The sequence below is a fragment of the Carettochelys insculpta genome, chromosome 8 (genome assembly GCF_033958435.1).
Source record: "Carettochelys insculpta isolate YL-2023 chromosome 8, ASM3395843v1, whole genome shotgun sequence".
Lineage (NCBI taxonomy): Eukaryota > Metazoa > Chordata > Testudines > Carettochelyidae > Carettochelys > Carettochelys insculpta.
The window spans coordinates 31,768,240-31,789,145 of record NC_134144.1 but is presented as its reverse complement, the minus strand read 5'-3'; the positions used below and the strand labels follow the sequence as shown (position 1 = coordinate 31,789,145).

General features: G+C 45.2%; 1 protein-coding gene across 1 annotated transcript in view; it reads left to right on the top strand.

The window, feature by feature from the left end:
• AGPS (alkylglycerone phosphate synthase) overlaps positions 1-20,906 on the top strand; it is a 131,021-nt gene that overhangs the window by 61,767 nt on the left and 48,348 nt on the right. Inside the window, exons 11-13 of the mRNA XM_075001377.1 lie at positions 867-994; positions 8,823-8,874; positions 11,925-12,001. Of these exons, the coding sequence (XP_074857478.1) occupies positions 867-994; positions 8,823-8,874; positions 11,925-12,001 (257 nt within the window). The remainder of the gene's footprint in view (positions 1-866; positions 995-8,822; positions 8,875-11,924; positions 12,002-20,906) is intronic.

The window sequence follows — 20,906 nt, the reverse complement described above, 5'->3', positions numbered from 1 at the left end:
TTAAATCTTCATCACCTGGAGATTAAGAACAGGTTCGACACCTATTAGGGATCACACTTAGATGGTGCTTGGTCCTGCCATGAGGGCAGGTGACTGCACTTCATGACCTCTCAAGGTCCCTTCTGGTCCTGGTATTCTATGGTTTTATGGTTGAATAACCCCAATTAATAGTTAGACTTTCTGATGCCGTCCTCAAAACCAGCTTAAAGCCAGCTCAGAAATTTGAACAGTTATGTCATCACTAGTTTGCTGTACTTCCTGTCTTGTACGATCTTCAGGTTAAGCTCAGTTACTTGAATTATCTTGTTACCTGAAATAATCTTTTCTGTCCTAATGTTAAAAGATTTTATAACTGCTTTAGCCCCTCCTAATACAATAATATTAATAAACTGATCTTCCCCATTATAAATCACTGAGGAGAATAAGTATTTGTTTTAAAACCTAATTATCTTGCCACCTGTTTTCCTTACTTGATGTTCTATTTAGAGCCTGTCAAAAACAGTGGCACAGTTTGGTGTGAATACAGTAAAGCAGCTGAGCTTTGGCAGAATACTTCATTAAACTATATTAGTTCAAAAATCTTGAGCTTGTTTGATCATTTTCTCAAAGAAATCTAATCCACAATTTGAGAACAGTTGCATTAGCTATCAACTTCTGTTTGAATGCTTATGTAGAAAGAAAAATTAAACTTCTTATAAAATGGTGCACAATACAAATGCTACTCTAGGCTTTAAAACAACGAATCTGCAAACATTCCAAAGGCATCTTGTTTATGGCATAGTATGAAAATCCTCAAAATCATATGGTCAGTGAGAAAGCCAGGAAGATTTTTTATGAAGTTGAAGTGATCGTTTTCTTTTTTAAAGGAACCCTTGGAGTAATTACAGAAGTTACAATAAAAATTCGACCCATCCCTGAATACCAGAAGTATGGCTCTGTAGTATTTCCTAACTTTGAACGAGGAGTGGCCTGTTTAAGAGAAATAGCAAAGCAGGTAAAGAGAAGTTTTGTGGTTGAATTCTATTATACTTGTTTCATTCATAAATGTAGTTTGTGAGTTCTCACACTAGGTGGCATAGTGATGATCTGGTCTATTTTCAGACACTTTTATAGTTAGTAAATGGGCTTAAGGGACAGTGTTAATTTTAACAACTTAGAAACTCCATTGTAATTTGTTTTCAGATCAGATTTGATCTGTTTTTAAAACCTGTTTTCCTGTTGTGCCAGACTATGGGAAGGTATGCGCCTCTGTGGCTCCTGCTGTGCATGTGCACCAGTATGGTGGTAGGCTCATGCATTGTTTTGGAAGATGCCTAAAGTTGCCTTAAATCACTTTTTAGTAACAGGAGAGAACTGATAACATCTGTTAGAGATGTGACTGTAAGAAAATGGGGGGGCAGGGAAGTTGGGAGGTAGGAGATAGTAGCTAGCGGTATTTGAGGTGGGTCCGGGATGTGTCAGGTTGAAATGTTTTTTATCCTCCATCGCTACCCTGTTCCAGACTTCCTGGGGCTGTTCCCGTTTTCCTTGGAAAGTTCTGTATCTCTTAGTATTGGCCCAGAGGGTCCTTAGGGCAGCATTCAACATGCCAGTTCCCAGGATAGTTTTTGGAAAGGTCTTGAGCATAAGATGTTTAGGGAATCAACAAAAGAACCTAGATCAAACCAAAAATCTTAATGGATAATTCTCATGGGGTGGATTCTAAATGTACCTTACTAAGACAAAACAGTACATAAGAAAAAAGCATTAGTACTTTTACAAACAGTAAATTTGAGTTGGTATCTCCTTCACTGTAAACTTCACTAAAGCTAGTTACTGCTGCTCAGTAAATGACATACAATGTACATGACAAACTATTTTTGGTAAAGCTCAGAAATAGTCATTTTAACTTTTCTTATATTTTTCTCTTTTATTGTGTTGCACTATCAGTTATCTTGTTTTATGCTCAATTACGTATTTAATGTCAGAATAAATCTCAAAGAAATCTAGCATAGCTGGGTAATAGTGGATTGAAAAGTATTTCCGTGTGACTCTCTGGTATCCTGGCACTCTGTCAAAAATTGTATTACCTGTTTTCAAGTCACCATTACCATTACTGGGTCCTTCTGTTTTGACTCTCCACTGTGCCCATGGTGTTCTCCAAGACTGGCAGTTGTGGCTGCCTGCGTGTGTCGGCTCAGAGTCCTCATTTTCCCCAATCTGGACAATTGTCTTATAAAAGGACCGTCCCCTTTGGAGACTCATCACATGGTGCGGGTCACCACAGACCTCCTGTTGGGTCTCGACAGCCATGTAAACTGAGGAGCCCACATTTCAACCCATGGAATCCGTAGAGTTCATCAGGGCTCACAAAAACCACCACCACCGCCAGGGCCACAGACCCTGCAGAAGTTCTAGGCCCTGTGCAATCTCATCCTGGTGGTATGACGGTCCCCCACCACCATGGTGTGTGTGTGCCTCTAGCTGCTGGGGCATGTGGCTGCAACCACATACATGGCCAAACTGTACAAACGGCACATGCAGTGCCTCCAGTCACGACTGGCCAGCTGTTATCCCATGGCCGGGGTCCTCTGCCCAAGACCATGGCCCTTCTGCCACATGTTATCGCTTCCCTCCAGTTGTGGATATGCACAGGTAATGTTCCACCAACCACCCACGTCTATTAGCTTTACTACACATGCCTCCCTTATGGGATGGGGGCCCATATGGTGTTCTCACACGGTTCAGGGCAAATAGTCCTTCACTGAGCATGCATGCCACATCAACTCCTGGAACTCAGAGCAGTCCACTGTGCTTGCTGGCATTTCCAACAGCATCTCACACACAGGTTGGTCAAAATCCTCACAAACAGACCACCTGCTTGTATTTTATCAACTGTCAGGGTGGGCTCAGTCCCCATCCCTGAGTGCAGAGGCCATAAAACTCTGGACTCGGTGCCTTTGGCAGCCTAACATTCCAGTTGCCACATACCTCCCCAGGTGCTGAACATGACTGCAGATGCCCTCAGTTGCTTATTCTGTGACCACTATGAATGTGGCATCAATATGGTGGCCCCGAATCATGTGTTTCAGCTTTGGGACCAGCCATGCATAGACCTGCTTGCAACCCGAGTCAACAAAGAGTCACCAGTATTTCTCCAGAGCAGGCCTGGGGAGACTTGCATGCCCCTTTTTTACGTGTTTCCTCCCCTTCCCTTGGTTCACAAGCTCCTCATCAAGGTCAGACTGAATTGGACCTGCCTCATCCCAATAGCTCTGGCATGGCTGAGACAAACTTGTTTCCTTATCTCGTTTGGATGTCAGTAGCAGCTTCTTACCCTTTTTCCCCCTCACCGCAACCATCTGTCTCAGAGAACTTCAGACTCACTCTTCACCCCGATTCTTTCAGGTTATGCCTCCACGCATGGCTTCTTCATGGTTCCAGAGTGCCAAAATTGTATGGTCTGAAGGGGTAGAGAGGGTTCTTGTTATCAGCAGACTGGAGTCCCCACGCAAGTCCTATCCCTACAAGTGGAAACTGCTCTCATTGGTTAGGTGCTAACCATTTGCTGCCTCCTCATACCACCCTTCTGGTCCTCCTTGACTACCTGCTGCACCTGCATGAGTCAGGCCTAGCCCTCAGTACTGTCTGGGTGCATGCCGCAGCATTGGCAGTGTTCTACCAGGTGATGGGATCCCCTTTCTTGCCCATCCCAGCACTAAACTTTTTCTGACAGGTCTGCAAAACACTTTCCCGTCAGTACGTCCTCTGATCCCAATATGGGGTTCTTAATCATGTACGCAACTGCCTCCTAAAGCCACCCTTTGAACCCCTGGTAATGTGTTCCTAGATCCATCTGTCGGTGAAGGTTTAGTTTTTAATTACCATCATGTTGGCCAGGAGGGTTAGGGAGCTTGCCACTCTCTCATAGCTGAATCTGTTTATGCCATGTTTACTAACGATAGAGTCTTTCTTACCCTAAGTTTCTTCCTAAGGTCTCCTCTCCATTTCATATCAACGAACCTGTTCACCTACCCGCGTTCTTCCCAAAGCAAGACTCCGATCCGGCTCATGTAGTGTGGCGTACCCTGGACATCTTTTGGGCATTGGCCTTCTACATTGACCGCATAGAGCCTTGGCCTAAATCTCCTGGCTCTTCCTGTCCTTCGCAGAGTGGTCCAAGGACCTGCCTGTTTTGTCTCAATAGCTGTCCAAGTGGCTCTCCACCTGTATTCACACTTGTTATTCACTTCGTCAAAGGGAGCTTCCACGTGCTGTCACCACCTAGTCAACCCTGGCTGTGTCCTCCACTACCACCTTTCTCAAGAATGTACCCCTTAAAGATATATGCAAGGCAGTGTCATGGTCTTCCAGGAACACATTTGCACAGCACTATGCTCTCTCATCTTACATTGCTTTCTCCATTCCAGTGGGACAAGCTGTTCTATCTACTGCAATAGTTACTGGGCTCCAAACCACCTCCAAAGACTACTTTTTAGTCACCCAGAATGAAGCACCCCCAGGGACTACTCGAAAAAGAAGAGGAAGTTACTCACCCTGTGCAGTAATGATGGTTCTTCGAGATAGGTCTCTCTGGGGGTGCTCCGCTTCCCTCCCTCTTTCCCCTGCTTTGGAGCATCCAGCTCTATTTGCTGGGTAGAGAAGGAATGGAGGTGGCCTGTGCCACGTGCGTGCCAGATAGCACGAGGAGGCACTACTACATATGTGTGGTGCAGGAAACCTCGGCCATAGAAGAGTCACTGAGCACCAGTGCAAGGACACACCAACACTCAGAGTAGAGAACCCATGGGGACACACATCTCGAAGAACTGTCATTACTGCACAAGGTGAGTAACTTCCTCTTCTCCATGGTGTTGCAGGCATTGGTGGCTCACAGGGGCTATTTCACAGACAAGTGTGGGATGATTGGGAAAGATGCTTGATGCATACATCTTTAGGAAATGTGGTCTGTTCAGAAATCTGCAGGATGGAACTTTCTTCACAGACAAGAAAATCACCATTGGAGATGCTAATAGTGATGCTGGGTTATCCAGCTTAACTCTTGCTCTCTTGGCTTATGAAGCCATATACAGGCAGCCTGGACTGCAGTAAGGAGCAGTTTGGCTACAGGCTGAATAAGTGCAGAATGGTGGTAGGTTATGCCTTTGTCCTAAAAGCCAGATTTAGGAGCCTCCTGACTGTTGGACCTTAGCGAAGGCAACATTCCCCTGGTTGTGGCAACCTGGTATGTGCTTCTTAATTTGTGAGAACAAGTTGGGAAACTTCATGCCAGGCTGGAGGACAGAGGCAGACCAGCTGATCAGTAATTATGAGCAGCCAGACACCAGGATAATAAGGAGAGCACAGTGATGTGCGCTGATCATCTGAGACGCTTTGAAAAACAGCTTTCTGAATAACTAGACAGCGACACGACAGACACATCTTTCATAAGGAGGTGACCCCTGAGTGGTGCATGCTTGACTGTAATGTAAAGCCTGTAAACAACCCTTCCAATACAAGCAATAAAAACATGGTTTGCAAGCTTAATCATTTTTATTAAGGGATCACAAAAGGAGCTCATGGCATGGTCTTTGGGTGTGGGTAAGTAAGGGCATTTTGCAATCACAGCTGGGGGAATGTCAGCCTTCTGCTCTCAGTCCCTGGAAGTGGAATGCAAGGCTGCCCTTGACTCCCTCCCCCCCCGACTCTCCCCACACACACACATTCTGGGGTGCAGATCATAAGGGCGAGGTTAGGGAACCTGAGGAGGAGAGCATGTGATTCATCATGGCCTGCAGTGGGATTCTGTGTTCCTGTATCAAGCACTGCAGGATCTCTGTTTGCTGCCTCATCAGATGCACTGTCTCCTTCTGGGTCTCCAATTCACGTGTCTGAGAGCTCTCCTTTCATCCCAGTCAGCTTGTCCTTCCTCCAGAGTGGCTCTCCTCCATGCATTTAACTGTGACCTGTCCTTGTGGGTGGCTTTTGTGTGCTCTAGGACCATGTTTGCCCCCCACCCCGTTCATTTTCTTCTTGCACATCTGCGCCAGCCTAACAGCTAGGCCAGACATTAAGGAGATATGTTTACTGTAGGTAAGGTTCACAACACATACAGGAGTCTCATGAATGAACCACTGTGAAAGACCATAAGAATGTATTCCCTACGAGGACAAAATTCAGCTTTTAAGCATCCCCTGTGCAACAGGTACTACACAGAGATCTTAAGGGACCTGCTTGATATGGTTCACTTCTAGCTATAGAAAGGGATAGGTAAGGGGCATACTTCCAAGCTTGTGATTTCAGGAGCAGCCTCTGCAGCTGCGCATGCTGCAGTTAGGTGGTGGGGGGCGTGGCTTAGGGCTGTGTTATTGGCCATCACCATGTGCATCTCCTTCCCCTTTGCTCCAGCATGGAGCCTTTCTCTTCCCCCAAGAGCATGGGGAAAGAAAGGGAGAGGGAGGGCAACATGGGCACACACTTGTGCTGTGGGGGCTTTGTCTCTTACAAGCACAGCGTTCTTCTGCCTGCTGTTCTTGGTCAGTGAAAATTTCCCTTTCTGTAGCAGCCTGGGGAAGGGAGCAGGTGATCCAGGCATGGCAAAGCAACTTGCCCTTTCCTCCCTGCAGCTCTCTTGGCACCACATGGCCCTCCTTCTCTGCTGGGACAGTTGAAATTTCCCTTCCCCTAATAGCCTGGGGTAGGGTGGTCAGGCACGGGGGAGCAGCTTATGCTATCATATAGTAGTCTAATGCTCCTTGTCCTGCTGCTTAGAATAAGAAAAACTGTTGAAGGACAAATGTTAACTCAGAGTGTGCACAGGGCCAGTTGTTATGCAAAACTGCTCTGTGGTACGTGACTCCAGATTACTTACAGGTGGCTTGGTGAGGATAGGTGTCCTCTCGAGGAGGTCAGAAGAAAGCAGGCCTCCCCAAAAACCTTGTGAGATGAATTAGAGTACATGTCTGACAGCTTTATGAACATGTGCAAGGAGGATTGGTGCTCTATCCCCAGATATGTTAACAAGTTGTTCTGGGGGCCCTGGTCTGTACAGCACCCACCGCAGATCACACTCATTGCCTTAACCCACTTATAGCATTAAACTCACCAGAAGTGGCCTTCCCACCATCCAGGACCTGCTGCAAAATGCCCTGGGAGGAGGGGTTGAGTTCCAGTGCCTTGCCTGCTGACCACTGTCGCCATCCTCCTCTTCCTCATCCACCATGTCCTCCTTGCTGTTGCCAGAGGAATCGCCTCAGAAGTATCCACAGACTGTTTGGGGGATAGTGGATAGGTGACTCCTTAGAGCCCCATACAGCTGCTCTTAGAAGCAGCATATTTGTGGTGATGACCCAGAATTTCCGTTTGCTTCATTTGTGTTATGGTATACCTGCCTGAGCTCCTTATTTTCACATGGCTCTGGGTGTCCCTGGTGTGCCCTTTTTGCTCCGTGCCCTTTTTGCTCCATGCCTTTTCAGATCTTTGCATACATCTGCGTTTCTTTTACTGTATTGTAGTTTTCCCAACACACATTCATCCCCCACATACAGCAGTGAGGTCCTGAAGCTCATCTGTGACTCTGAAAAATGACATTTAAATTTTCCCATAATGCTTTCTGCACACTTGGAGAGCAGTGGAGCTGAAAGTGATGGCCAGCGTAGTCATATTGGGGCACTGTTGGATGCATCCAGTAGGTCAAGAATGTCAAATTTCACACCACTTTGTCTGTACTACCCTAAGGTGCATCATGCAAGGTCAAATTTGGTGTTACTTCTAGTGAAAAGTAGAAGTACAAAAGTCGACCTTAGTAGCCCTAAAGTCGATGTAATGGCCCTTGTAGTCTGGACTTATTCATTACAAATTTGACCTAAGTCACTTAAATTTGAATTAATCTCCTATTGTAGACCAAGACTAAGTTAGTATCTGTCCTTGCAGTCAATATATGCACACAGAAAATTAAGGAAGTAGAATTGGGTACTAAAGCTTTTTGTATATACTGGGTTATTTACAGTAGACCCCCAACTTACATGTAAGTTGCGTTCCTGGGCAACCATGCATAAGTCAAATATCGTGTAAGTTGAGACGTGTCCCCACCAGTCCTGGCTGCACCTGGCTCCCTGCTCCTGTGAGCTGCCGGAAGCCCAGAGCTAGGCACGGCAGCGCTGGTGAGTTCCCTGACTCCCGCAGGTGGCAGGGTGGTGGAAACTGACTGCCATTGCTGCATCTGCCTCCTGGTTGCCTACCACTCATAGAAGCAGCTCTGGTCAGTTTCCCAGCTCCCGTCAATGGTGGAGTGGGAGACCGGGGAGTGAGGGGAAGGCAGAGCTAGGTGGCAGGCTAGCACAGCTGTTCCCCAGCTTTACCCAGCTGGGGGAATCTGGGGGCAGACCAGCATGGCTGCTCCCCAACTGGGCAAAGCCAGAGGCAGACTGGCACAGATGGGGGAGCTGGGGGCCAAAGCCAGCGGGCAGAGCATTGCACCACCTGGGCAACTCCTGGCTACTTTGCTGCTGGGCATTTCCCCCAGCTGTGATGGCTCCTTGGGGCTGGAGCTGGGGTGGGGAGCCAGCTTCCAGCCCCTGTTGCTGACAAGGATTTCCCCCAGCCAGGTGGCTCTGGGGATGGAGCTGGCAGCAGAGCTTACATAGGGGAATGACTTGCATCTAGAATTTCCCTTTAACATTCACTTGCTGATTACAATTCGCGATAATCCAAGTAACGCGTAAATTGAAATCTCATAAATCAGGGTTTTACTATATATGAAAACATGATTCATAATTTAAACCAATTCAGCACAATTCTATTTACAGATTGGCTTTTTTTTTTTTTTTTTTTTTTCCTTTTAGAGGTGTGCTCCTGCATCAATTCGCCTGGTAGATAATACACAGTTCCAGTTTGGTAAGTTCACAAATACTGCATCCAAAATTAGTGTTTATATTCGATTTCCAGAATGACTTGTCTTTAGTGAGATATCCAGCCTTAAAATCTAGATGACTTGTCTGTGTCTTATTTCTAATTTGAATCTTTTGGGAAACATCTCATTGATGCTTATGGGGTGTCTGGTATTTAAAACATGATACAGAAAACTCTCTCATATCCAGCATACTATAATCTGGAACTCTCAAATAACCGGCATTTCAGCCATAAGTAAATTTTAGTTACATTTTCCATAAGTACAGTATAGTGAAAGTAAATACAGCAAATATAGTATGTTATATTGTACAATACTACTGTTGGTAAATAAGGTACTCTGCATACAGGTTTGTTTCTTGATATCTAACCTTGTTTTTCCTTTAGTGTTATGCATTGCTAGGTATAATACCTCTATTCTCCAGAATATTTGAATATCCAGCAACCTCCCAGTCCTGGGGCTGCTGAATATGAGAGTTTACCATATTTGGATTATTCATTTAAATGATTTGGGATCCAGTTCTTCCCTGTGGTATGTGATTATATAATGGGATTGCATGTGTCAATCTTAAGGTAGAACTTGAGTTTCTTTTAACAAATTTAGCTTTTAAATTTCCAAAACTGATATGGAATGAACTTTTTTGAACGTGTTACGTAAGCTGACGACATAGCCCAGAGGCGAGTGTCTGGTCCTGGTACAAAAATACCCCCATAATACTAATGTAAATTTAAATTTGGGGTGTAATTAAACGATAGGCTGCATTAGTTTAAGGAAAGCATCATCCTTACGGTTGCTTGGTTCACTAAGCTGCCAACTGCACTTTCCTAGTAAATTAAATGCTAAGGAATTTAATTGTAATTTAGGGTTTAGGGATACATGCACATAGCTGCAGTCAGTTATCTGTGGATATTAGTATGCAAGTCTACTCCAGAAAGCTATTTCCAGTTCAAAGTAAAAGCATATGTGCTCCTTTTGGCTTAAATGCATTAGATGTTGGGAAGGTAGAAATAAGTGAATGTATTGTGACTTGTGTGTTTAAATAGTCTTCAGTTACTGGCCTTTTGTAGGTAATCCATATTTTTACCTTTTTTGAAATGAAATGTATGTAATGTATTCTGAAGGAGGCTATACCTGAAGACAATACAGAAGATTAAACCCTGCTTGCCTACTGGGGTATTTTTCAGGAAGCACATCACACTTGCACTGTTAGTGGGCGTGACTCAATGCAGTACAATTTACTTTTGAAGAAGTAGGGTTTGGATGCTGACTACCTGAGATTTCTCACTGGAGTTGCCATGACAGTTGCCTTCATGAGAGGCTTCTAGTTATCAGTCTCATGGTTTAAATCGGAGGGTTGTGATGGCAGCATGGGGGACGGGGCAGTCCTTAATTCTAGGAAGTCAGTTATCATTTAGTCCAATAATGTTAGGGTGTGTGCGCAACCTCATGGTACATTGCAGTGTCTGCCTGTCCCCTCCAGGTTTTTGAGGAAGAGTGATTTGAAGGGTAAAAGAAGTGGGGAAATAGTAATGGTTGATAAGAAGTTAAGTCCTCTTTATCTTCTGTATTCTAGTGTGCTGAGCACGTGACTAGAGCAAAAGACCAATGCGTTTTTAAAATTTGAAATTGCAAACTGAGATTTAAAATTTACTAAAATGATTTAATTGATTTGACAGCAGGTCCTCCACTTAATGACTAAGACATGAGTTTAGGGTTATTTTACTTATTCTGATTAACTTCAAGGACTTTTAAACAATTCTGTCCACTGTTTTAAGTGTTTGTGAGGTAGTTAATGGCTGCAGGAAAAACAAAAACCCTGAACTTAGTTTCCTTTAAAAGTTGGGGTTGCATAAATTATTGTCATTTATGTTAGACAGCATTTTTGTGTGTAAATTTTCTATGCACATTTGACATTCATCAAATGTGGATAGAGGTGTACTTTTTGGGACTTGGTCTTATCTTAATATGCAAGAAGTTGCTCTCCTTGGTGAAAAGGAAAGGAGGCTAATGAAATACTGAAGTTGATGCTTTATTCAGAAGAAAAGCCTTTGAAGTGTTTAGAAGGAAGTATTTGGAAATACCATGCAAACAGTGCATAACTTCTTTATGAATTGGGCTCACAGCGTGTAAGCCAGATGTAAGGCTATTAAAATAAAACAGTTACTGGAGTTCAGACGTCTACAGTAACTGAAAACAATGGAAAAACACTGACTTTCATCTCAATTCAACCCAGTCCTGAGGCAAAGATGTTAATTTAACAGACTCCAAGATGTCATTTGTGTGTTCTGGTAATTTTAATTCTGCGTATATGATTAAGGAAGCAATTACTAGTTTACTTATGTAGAGAAATCTGCACAAGTGATGTAATCAATACGGGGGGAAAAAAACTCTCTACGCTTCATTTTTGGATACTGGTTCAATGGTTTGGCATAACTTAAAAAAATGAATTAATTTCTATCCCATTAAAAATGGAATGGAGTTTCTTTGTATTCTATAAACTTTCTATGTACCATATACAGCAGGGGTGAACAACCTTTTTTTTTATGTTGGGCCCCACTTTTTGTGAATACACACGAAAACAGTAACATATTACAGCATTTTTAATGAGATGGATGAGTCTGAGATCCAGCAACCGATCATGCTTTGCCCCCCTTAGGAAATTGCATGCCCGCCACCCCCAAGGGGGCCTGCTGCCCACTTTATGCACCCCTGATATACAGTACTTTGTGATGACCTGAATAAAAGTTAATCAGAATTACATGTATGAAAGAAGATATGGTAAGGGGATACATTTCTACACAGTTTCCCAGATATTGCTTTTGAATGACAGTTTATGAAAAACGTTTCACTACAAATCTCATAAAGGAGTCGTCTTCATTATTAAATTTTAAGTTAGAAAAATAAAATGCTCAAAGTCCTTTTTCAAAGCTTTACCTATAAATACCTTCTAAGAGAGTTCTTTGTTACATGATCAAATAAATGTTGCTGTGTTATTGCCTTGTAGCTTATTCTTTCCTTCTTTGTTTCCCTCCCATAGGACATGCTCTTAAACCACAGGTTGCTTCAATTTTCACATCATTTTTGGATGGGCTGAAAAAATTCTACATCACAAAGGTATTTAATATTTTAACGCTGTTTAAGAATTTAGGATTCAGAAATTTTTTTGGTATGTTTGCCTCCTGAATTGAGGTGTTCTTGAAGTGTAACAATGAAGAAATTTTACATACAGGTTCATCCAAGAGTCTCAACGAAATTGTGGAGAGAGCTTGTTTTGCTTGTTTTGCTATGAAGAGTCCCAATCTGCAGCAAGTTAAATGTCTTTTTCTGTGTGGTAGCGTTCAGGTTAAAGTATCAAAACTAAATACTTGCACTACTTCACATATTCACTTCTGCACAAACATTGTAGTTACGACTAGCTAGTGTGAAATAGGTATTATCGTTCTACTACTCAGTGTAACAGGAGACAAGATAAATAGTTTAACAGATTCCAAGGCCAGAAGGGATAATTGTGAGCATCTACTCTGACTTCCTACATAGTCCATAAAACTTACCCAGAATAATTAGCAGAGCAAATCTTTAAGAAAACATCTAACTTGTTTTTAAAAATGATCAGTGATGGGGGAAATCTACCATGACCATTTTAATCATTGTGACAACTTATAATTATAGAATCGTAGAAATGTAGGACTAGAAGGAACCTCAATATTTTGTCTAGTCCAGTTGCTTATTCTGAGGCAGAACTAAGTATGACTGGTGTTTATCTACCTTACTTATAAAAGTTCTAGTCGTGGATCCCACAACTTCACTAGACAGTTTGTTTCAGTGCTTAATTACTCCTACAGGTAGGTAGTTTTTCCCAGCGTCTAACCTAAACCTTCCTTGCTACAATTTTTAAACCCTTTACCACTTGTCCTGCTCCGAGTTATTTAGGAGAACAGCTAGTGATCCCTTTTTAAATAACAACCTTTCAGGACCTTGACGACTGTTAATATGCTCTCGTCCCCAGTCTTCTTTTCCAGAATAAACAATTCATTTTTTTCTGACTACTGTAAACCCTCAAGTGCAACTGCGAGTTAAGCACAACTCAAAGCTGCTCTGCGGGTGTCTGCTCACCATGCTCCCCCAGCGAGGAGAAGCCAGGCAGGCAGAGAGCTGCCACCACTGTGGGGAAGCCAGGGAGAAGCAGCCACCATGTTCCCATCTCTCGTGGGCTTGCAGGAGCTGGGAAACTGACCACCTGATGAGGGCATGTCAGTTTCCTGGCTCCCCTGCAGCAGTGGCAGCCTGGTTTCCACTCCCTGCCACTCTGGGAGTCAGAAAACTGATCAACTCTAGTCGGAGTAACTTGAGGGTCTACTGTAGTGCTTTTCATGTTCTGCTCACAACGCTCCTGCTAATACATGCCAGAATGATGTTTGCTTCATTTGCATTTGATTAATATTTAGCTTGTGATCTACTATAAAGCCACCACAATTTTCTGCTGTGCCTCTTCCTTGGCCAGGGGTCAGCAATCTGTGGCTCTTTAGGGAGTCATTTGTGGCTCCTGACTTTAACTCCTCTGCAGCTCCGGACACCGTGATGTGATGAGTGGCAGAGTCTGCTTTACCTTGCAAGCTGTGAACGCAGAAGGGGGTCAGACACAGGCAGCCGGCCCCCCCGCCCTGACAGCAAGAGGGCAGGAGAAGGTGTGGAGAAAGGGAGGTTTAATGGGCAGCACACATGGCCCCAGACTGAGGCAGTGCAAAGCCTTTGAGCCGGAGCCAGGCTTGGAAACTAAGGGGGAGGGCGTAGTGTGAAAAACCAACAGTCAGGGCAGCAGGGGAGTGGGAGGGGCATGGCAAGAGCCAAGTGCCAGTAGAGAGGGCCTGGGGCTGCAGCAGCTCCCCCCCGCTGGGGTGTATGAGACACGCTCCTTCCCCGCAGCATGGCTGGCAGCTGGGCAGGGGCTGCTGAACGCACAGTGAGTGGGCTGGGACTGCGGCTGACGGGCTCCCCCAGCACAGGCAGGGAGGAAAATCTTTTCCTGAGCTGGTGCTGCTGCTGCTGCATCAGGAATGTGGCTTCTTTCTCCACTCCAGCCTGACCCTCTACTTTTCCTCTCCCTCAGTAGCCCCACATTGATCCCTCACTCCCTCTCCATATATGAGGGCGTAGGGGGTATGGGGTGACCCAGTGCATGGTGGGGAGGGGTAGTCAGGCTATGGCCCCTTGGTGGCACATGGCCCCTGGGGAAGGTAAGACAGCAGGCAGAGCATGCGGTGGTGGTGGGAAAGGGTGCAGTAGCATGGGAGGCAGCTATGGCATGAGTAGGTGGGGTGGCTGTGAGCCTGGGGGGGCCCCATGGGGGTGGGGCAGTTGTGTATCGGGCGGTGGTGGCATTGGGGGAGGACTCTCTCATATTCAGGTGCATTGTGGCTCTAGGAGTATTGATTTTTGTAACTGAATTTGGCCAAATGTCTCTTCTCACTATTTTGGTTGCAGACCCCTGTCCTTGGCAGTCATGTCCTGCTTTCTATTTGTGCAATTGATTATTCAGTTTGTGCAACTTCATCCTATTTATTTCAGACCATTTCTCCTGTTTGTCAGGGTAGTCTCAAGTATCGGAGGGGTAGCCAAGTTAATCTGTATCTTCAAAAACAACACGAGTCCTGCGGCACCTTTATAGACTGACAGATATAAGCAGGTCTTTGCCAACAAAATATATATCTGTTCGTCTATAAGGTGCCTCAGGACTCATGTTGTTTTTGAAGGTAGTGCCAGTTTTTTAATTTTTTCAGTTGAACTATTGTCTGTTTATTGTACTTATTCATTTGGCATTTTTTTGCTGCCAGAAAATTAAACTGGTGCATGTTATCAGTCTGTCTATTCCTGGTGCCAACATATGGGTCAGTCTCTGGGTTTCAAGCTCTGGGTCCTTTCCCTGTGTAATTCATGAATGGCTCTGGGAGTATTCATACAGTCTAGCTAATTGTAGGGCTCCACTTTATGTTGTGCTGAGTGATAACAGGGCCTGGAGGATGTTGCTGCTTCTCGCTAGCAAAGGAATATGAGACAGCCCAGGCTGGAGAGTCTAGGGGGTACCACAGTCTGAGGTTGCACTTCAGTTTGTTTATCCTTATTTCAGTGACCTGGCTGGTCAAGGGCCAGTTTCAGGCTCAAGTGGAGATCTTCATCCAGTTCTTAAAGTAGGTTTTGGACCTGCTCGTAATCAAATAGAAATCTCTCTCTTTCCAGCGTAGGAGGGAGAGTTTATTGGATTGTTCCTCACTTCCTCTCAGGCTAGGGCTTTCTTCTCAGAAGTCTGTTTCCAGACAGTGTTGTCACTGTAGCATGAGTCAAGGTGGCACCTTATCATGATGGTCTGTTTCTGTCTCAGACTGTGAGAACACATGGTTGCATGCACTTACGTAGTGCAGCATGTGAGATTCTGCCTCAGATGCCTTCAAGTGTGTGTCCTCAGTATGCTCACCAAGCCACATCACTTGGGTTGGGTGCTCAGGTTTTCTGCCCTGGTGTTTGCCGTCCTTGACTGATGGACAGAACGTCCATCAGTACACTCAAGTGTCTCCCAAGCTAGTTCCAAGCCCTCGTTATCCCTGCCATATGGCTTTGTTTCTAGAATCTTTGCTTATTTAAATTGGTCTTTTAATTATGTGGGGCTTTAATTTATTCATTTATGAATTAATCTGGGCAGTTACCTGAGGTGATATTGTTACTGTGTTTGTACAGAGATAAAGACATACAGTTTTCTGAAATATTCACACTGCACAAAGATTCGAAAAGAGGATCAGCTCACCCAGTGCATGTTCTGTAGGCAAACCACCCCAGTCAGAAGCTGCCCAACATACGCTGATAGGCAGTTGGGCAGGTTAATGAGCTCAGACACATCACAGTGGCACAGCTGTGCCTTGAAGATACTTACAGCCTGGGTGAGGTGTCTGTGAAAATAACATGAAGTGACTTGACATCTGTGGATCCCATGTGCCTGTAGTTGGATGGCCTGCAACGTCACGGATCTGGCCCTGTGAAGATGCATCATGTCCACCGCACCTCCCCATGCGAAGCTGAGCAACTCCAGCATGTACACTGTGTGTTCAGAACCTGGCACACACCAGCAGAGTGGCAGGCGTCCCCAGAGTGAGGGTCTCCACGCTGCACTTTCCCCTTGCCGGGCAGCAGCAACATTGTCCAGTGGACAGTCACTGCTTTGCTGAACCAGTGCACACTGGCCAGAGTGGGGTGGGGGCAGGATGCTGCTGCATGTCCAGGTAGCCCAGGGCTTAAGCGGAGCAGCAGAGATGCTGCTAGCCTGGGTCACGCAAAGGCATGAAGGGTCAGCACACCTCTGCTGGGTACAGTAGTGGGCTAGCCCTTGAGAGCAGCACAGCTGAGGTGAGGCCGGGAAGAGAGATGCCTGATGCCCAGCTCCTAGACTGCTCTGTATCTGTCAGGAGCAGGACCTTGCTTACTGCAGCCCACCTCACCACACACTGCTTGGGCCCAAATGCAATCCTGGTCACTGTAGGGAGAGTTGCAACTAGTGACCTCTGCCTCCCACCCAGCCTTCCTGGCCACCACCACCCTGAATCACGTGGGCTCAGTGGTAAGGCCAGCTCCATCCTCTGGCTGCCCTGACTCATATCTCATACGGAGGAGGAAAAGTTGGGGGAAGGCTGATCTTAAGGGAGGAGCTATTGCTTCAGCTGGCACAGGGCCAGGGTCATTCTAGTATTGGGAGGGAGTTCCAAAGGAGTCGGCGGTGGCAGCGTCTGGACCCACAGAGGAGCCCTTAAAGAGCCGCAGGTTGCAGACCCCTGGACTAGAGAAATGGCTGCTCTTTGTCCTATGATACTCTGTTCTTTTGTGCAGGGAAAATTGCAAGGTTGCAAGTTAAGCACTTGAAAGTTGAAAATGCCAGAATTAATTTTTTCTGTTCCCGCTTAATTTGCTCTCTCCTGAGAGTATGCAATCATATACATTTTACAGACCATATTTTCCATAGGACCTCAGCCTTATTCAGCACTCACTGAAAATACATCAGGGTTGTGTTCTTCCTGTCTGTAGAATCCCTACTTCATTTGGTGCAAAAGTTGGAAGATGTGTAGTGAGTGAGGCAGAGACCCTGTGGATAAGACAGTTTAACATGCCACCCTGGATAACTGGATTCTGTCCTTGGGTCTGCCATGGAATTTTTGCATGATGCTGAGGAAGTCACTTCGACCAGAATTTTTTCAGATGGTCACTAATAGCATGCATCTCATTTTCCAAATCCCCAACTTGAAACACCTTTAGTCTGACTTGTAGAAGCACTGAGCATTCACGGTTGCAACTGAAATCAATAAATTAGACCACCGTGTTATGAACAAATAGTACTAAAAAATGCTAAGTTCTCTGAAACACAAGATCAGATGTTTTAAAATGGGACAAAATTAATGCATATGTTGTAATTTGTCATAGTTAATAAGAAAACTGCACCTCTAATCCTTTGTTGCTTCTTTAAAGGCACCTTACCTGTGTCTTGAGACACTATCTACTATCTCTTGATGCAGGTATCGGAGAGGTAGCCATGTTAGTCTGGATCTGTAACAGCAACGAAGGGTCCTATGGCACCTTCATAGACTAACAGAAAAGTTTTGAACATGAGCTTTCGTGAGCACAGACTCACTTCATCAGATGCTGGTCATGGAAATCTGCAGGGCCGGATATAAATAAGCCAGAGCAAGGCTGGGGATAACAAGGTTAGCTCAGTCAGCAAGGGTGAGGCTTACTACCAGCAGCTGATCTGGAGGTGTGAACACCAAGGGAGGGGAAGCTGCTTTTGTATTTAGCCAGCCATTCACAGTCTTTGTTTAAGTCTGAGCTGAGGGTGTCGAATTTGCAGATGAATTGTAGCTCAGCAATTTCTCTTTAGAGTCTGGTCCTGAAATTTTTTTGCTGTAGGATAGCTACTTTTAAGTCTGCTACTGTGTGGCCCGGGAGATTAAAGTGCTCTCCTATGGGTTTTTGTATATTGCCATTTCTGATATCTGATTTGTGTGCGTTTATTCTCTTATGTAGAGACTGTCCAGTTTGTCCAATGTATATAGCAGAGGGGCATTGCTGGCACATGATGGCATAAATTATATTGGTAGATGTGCAGCTGAATGAACCCACGATGATGTGGCTGATCTGGTTAGGTCCTGTAATGGTGTTGCTGGCGTAGATACGTGGGTAGAGCTGGCAACGAGGTTTGTTGCATGGATGGGTCCCTGAGTTAGAGTGACTGTGCTGCGGTGTTTTGTTGCTGGTTAGGATTTGCTTCAGGGTGGCAGGTTGTCTGTGGGCAAGGACTGGTCTGCCTCCCAAGGCCTGTGAAAGTGGGGGATCATTGTCCAGGATGGGTTGTAAATCCCTGATGATGCGCTGTAGAGGTTTTAGCTGAGGACTGTAGGTGATGGCTAGTGGTGTTCTGTTGGTTTCTCTCTTGGGCTTGTCCTGTAGTAAGAGGCTTCGTGGCACACGTCTGGCTCTGTTGATCTGTTTTTTCACTTCCTCAGGTGGGTATTGAAGTTTCAAGAATGCTTGGTAGAGATCCTGTAGGTGTTTGTCTCTGTCGGAGGGGTTGGAGCAAATGCGGTTATATCTTAGTGCTTGGCTATAGACAATGGACTGTGTGGTGTGTCTGGGATGGAAGCTGGAGGCATGAAGGTAGGCGTAGCAGTCAGTGGGTTTACGGTACAGGGTGGTATTGATGTGGCTATCGTGTATTAGTACCGTGGTGTCCAGGAAGTGGATCTCTTGGGTGGACTGTTCCAGGCTGAGGTTGATGTTGGGGTGAAAGTTGTTGAAGTCCCTGTGGAATTCCCCCAGAGTCTCCTTCCCATGGGTGCAGATGATGAAGATGTCATCAATGTAGCATAAGTAGAGACAGGGTGTTAGTGGACAAGAGCTAAGGAAGTGCTGTTCCAGGTCAGCCATGGAAAATATTGGCATATTGAGGGGCCACGCGGGTACCCATAGCTGTGCCGCTGATTTGAAGGTATATATCGTCACCAAATCTGAAATAGTTGTGTGTGAGGATAAAGTTACAGAGCTCAGCCATCAGATGTGCTGTAGCATCATCAGAGATACTGTTCCGGACAGCATTTATTCCATCTTTGTGTGGGATGTTGGTATAGAGAGCTTCTACATCCATGGTGGCTAGGATAGCATTTTCTGGTAGGTCATCAATGTCTTGCAGTTTTCCCAGGAAGTCAATGGTGTCTCGGAGATAGCTGGGAGTGCTGGTGGCATAGGGTCTGAGGAGAGAGTCCATATAACCAGACAGTCCTTCAGTGAGAGTGCCAATGCCCGAGATGATGGGGCATCCAGGATTTCCAGGTTTGCGGATCTTGGGTAGTAGGTAGAATAGCCCCGGACAGAGCTCTAGAGGTGTGTTGGTATAAATCTGTTCTTGTGCTTGTGTAGGGAGTGTCCTGAGCAGATGGTGTAGTTCCTTAGTGTATTCCTTGGTGGGATCTGAGGAAAGTAGCCTGTAAAATTTGGTATTGGAGAGTTGTCTGGAAGCCTCCTTCTGGTAGTCAGACCTGTTCATGATGACAGTAGCTCCTCCTTTATCTGCCTCTTTGCTTTTAATGTCAGAGTTGTTTGAGGCTGTGGATGGCATTGTGTTCCGCACGACTGAGGTTGAGGCAAACAATGCTGTTGCTCCACAATTTCTGCCTGTATGCGGCGGCGGAAGCATTCTATGTATAGGTCCAGGCTGTTGTTTCTACCCTCAGGAGGAGCCCACGTGGAGTTATTCTTCTTGTGCTGCTGGGAGGGTGTCTGTGTAACGGTGTGCTGGTCAGTGTTGTGTTGAAAGTATTCTTTGAGTCTGAGATGGCGAAAGTAGGCTTCCAGATCACCGCAGAACTGTATTATGTTTGTGCGGGTGGTGGGGCAAAAAAAAGAGTCCCCGAGAGAGAGCAGACTCTTTTGCTGAGCTGTGTGTGTAGCTGGACAGGTTGACGATATTGCTGGCTGAGTTAGTGGTACCACTGCTGTGGCTCTGTATGGCAGGCAGGAGTTTAGACAGCTTGTAGTCCTTTTTCCTCTGTAGAGTAGTGAAGTGTCTAATGTAAATCTCCTGTCTTATTTTAGTAGAGTTCAGTGGTGTGGAAGTTTGTGTTGAACGTTGTTTTTTTTATGAAAGACTGCAGATTTGAGAACTCTTTTTTGATGTTCTCCTGTTTGTTGTACAGGATGCTCATTATGTGGACTGTGAATGGCTGGCTAAATACAAAAGCAGCTTCCCCTCCCTTGGTGTTCACACCTCCAGATCAACTGCTGGTAGTAAGCCTCACCCTTCCTGACTAGCTAACCTTGTTATCCCCAGCCTTGCTCTGGCTTATTTATACTTGGCCCTGCAGGTTTCCATGACCAACATCTGAAGTGAGTCTGTGCTCACGAAAGCTCATGCTCAGAACTTTTCTGTTAGTCTATAAGGTGCCACAGGACCCTTCGTTGCTATCTCTTGATGCAGTATCCCATGCGTGTTTAGACTGTACTTTCTTGCAATTCACTGGTCACTTCAGCACGTATAGTCCTCTTCTCTTATGACAAAGAAAGGTTTAACCAGAAACCAGTCAAGCCTTCATAAAGCACAGTGTTTGCAACAAAAAAATTACAAGGAAAATATATTTTGAAACTAGTAACCTGGTTTAACAGGTATTGCACATCTTCCGCATGGTGACCCTGGAAGATTTCAAAGTACTACAAGTCCTTTCCCAGTACTCATCCCACTGTCAGTCTCATGTCAGTTCTTGGATCACATCAGAGTGACCTTCCCCCTACCTCCTGGTGGTCACCTAATGTTACACACTGATGAGCTGAGTTCCTGCACAAAACTCTTAAACTTCCCCCAGGAGCAAGAATACAGTCTAGTCTATAAAGATACATACAAATTTTATGAAACAGGTACAGTAGTCTTTGGATATTTTGTGTCCATAACATCTGTCATAAATGTCTTAGCTTTACATCTGTAAAAACTGGAATAATA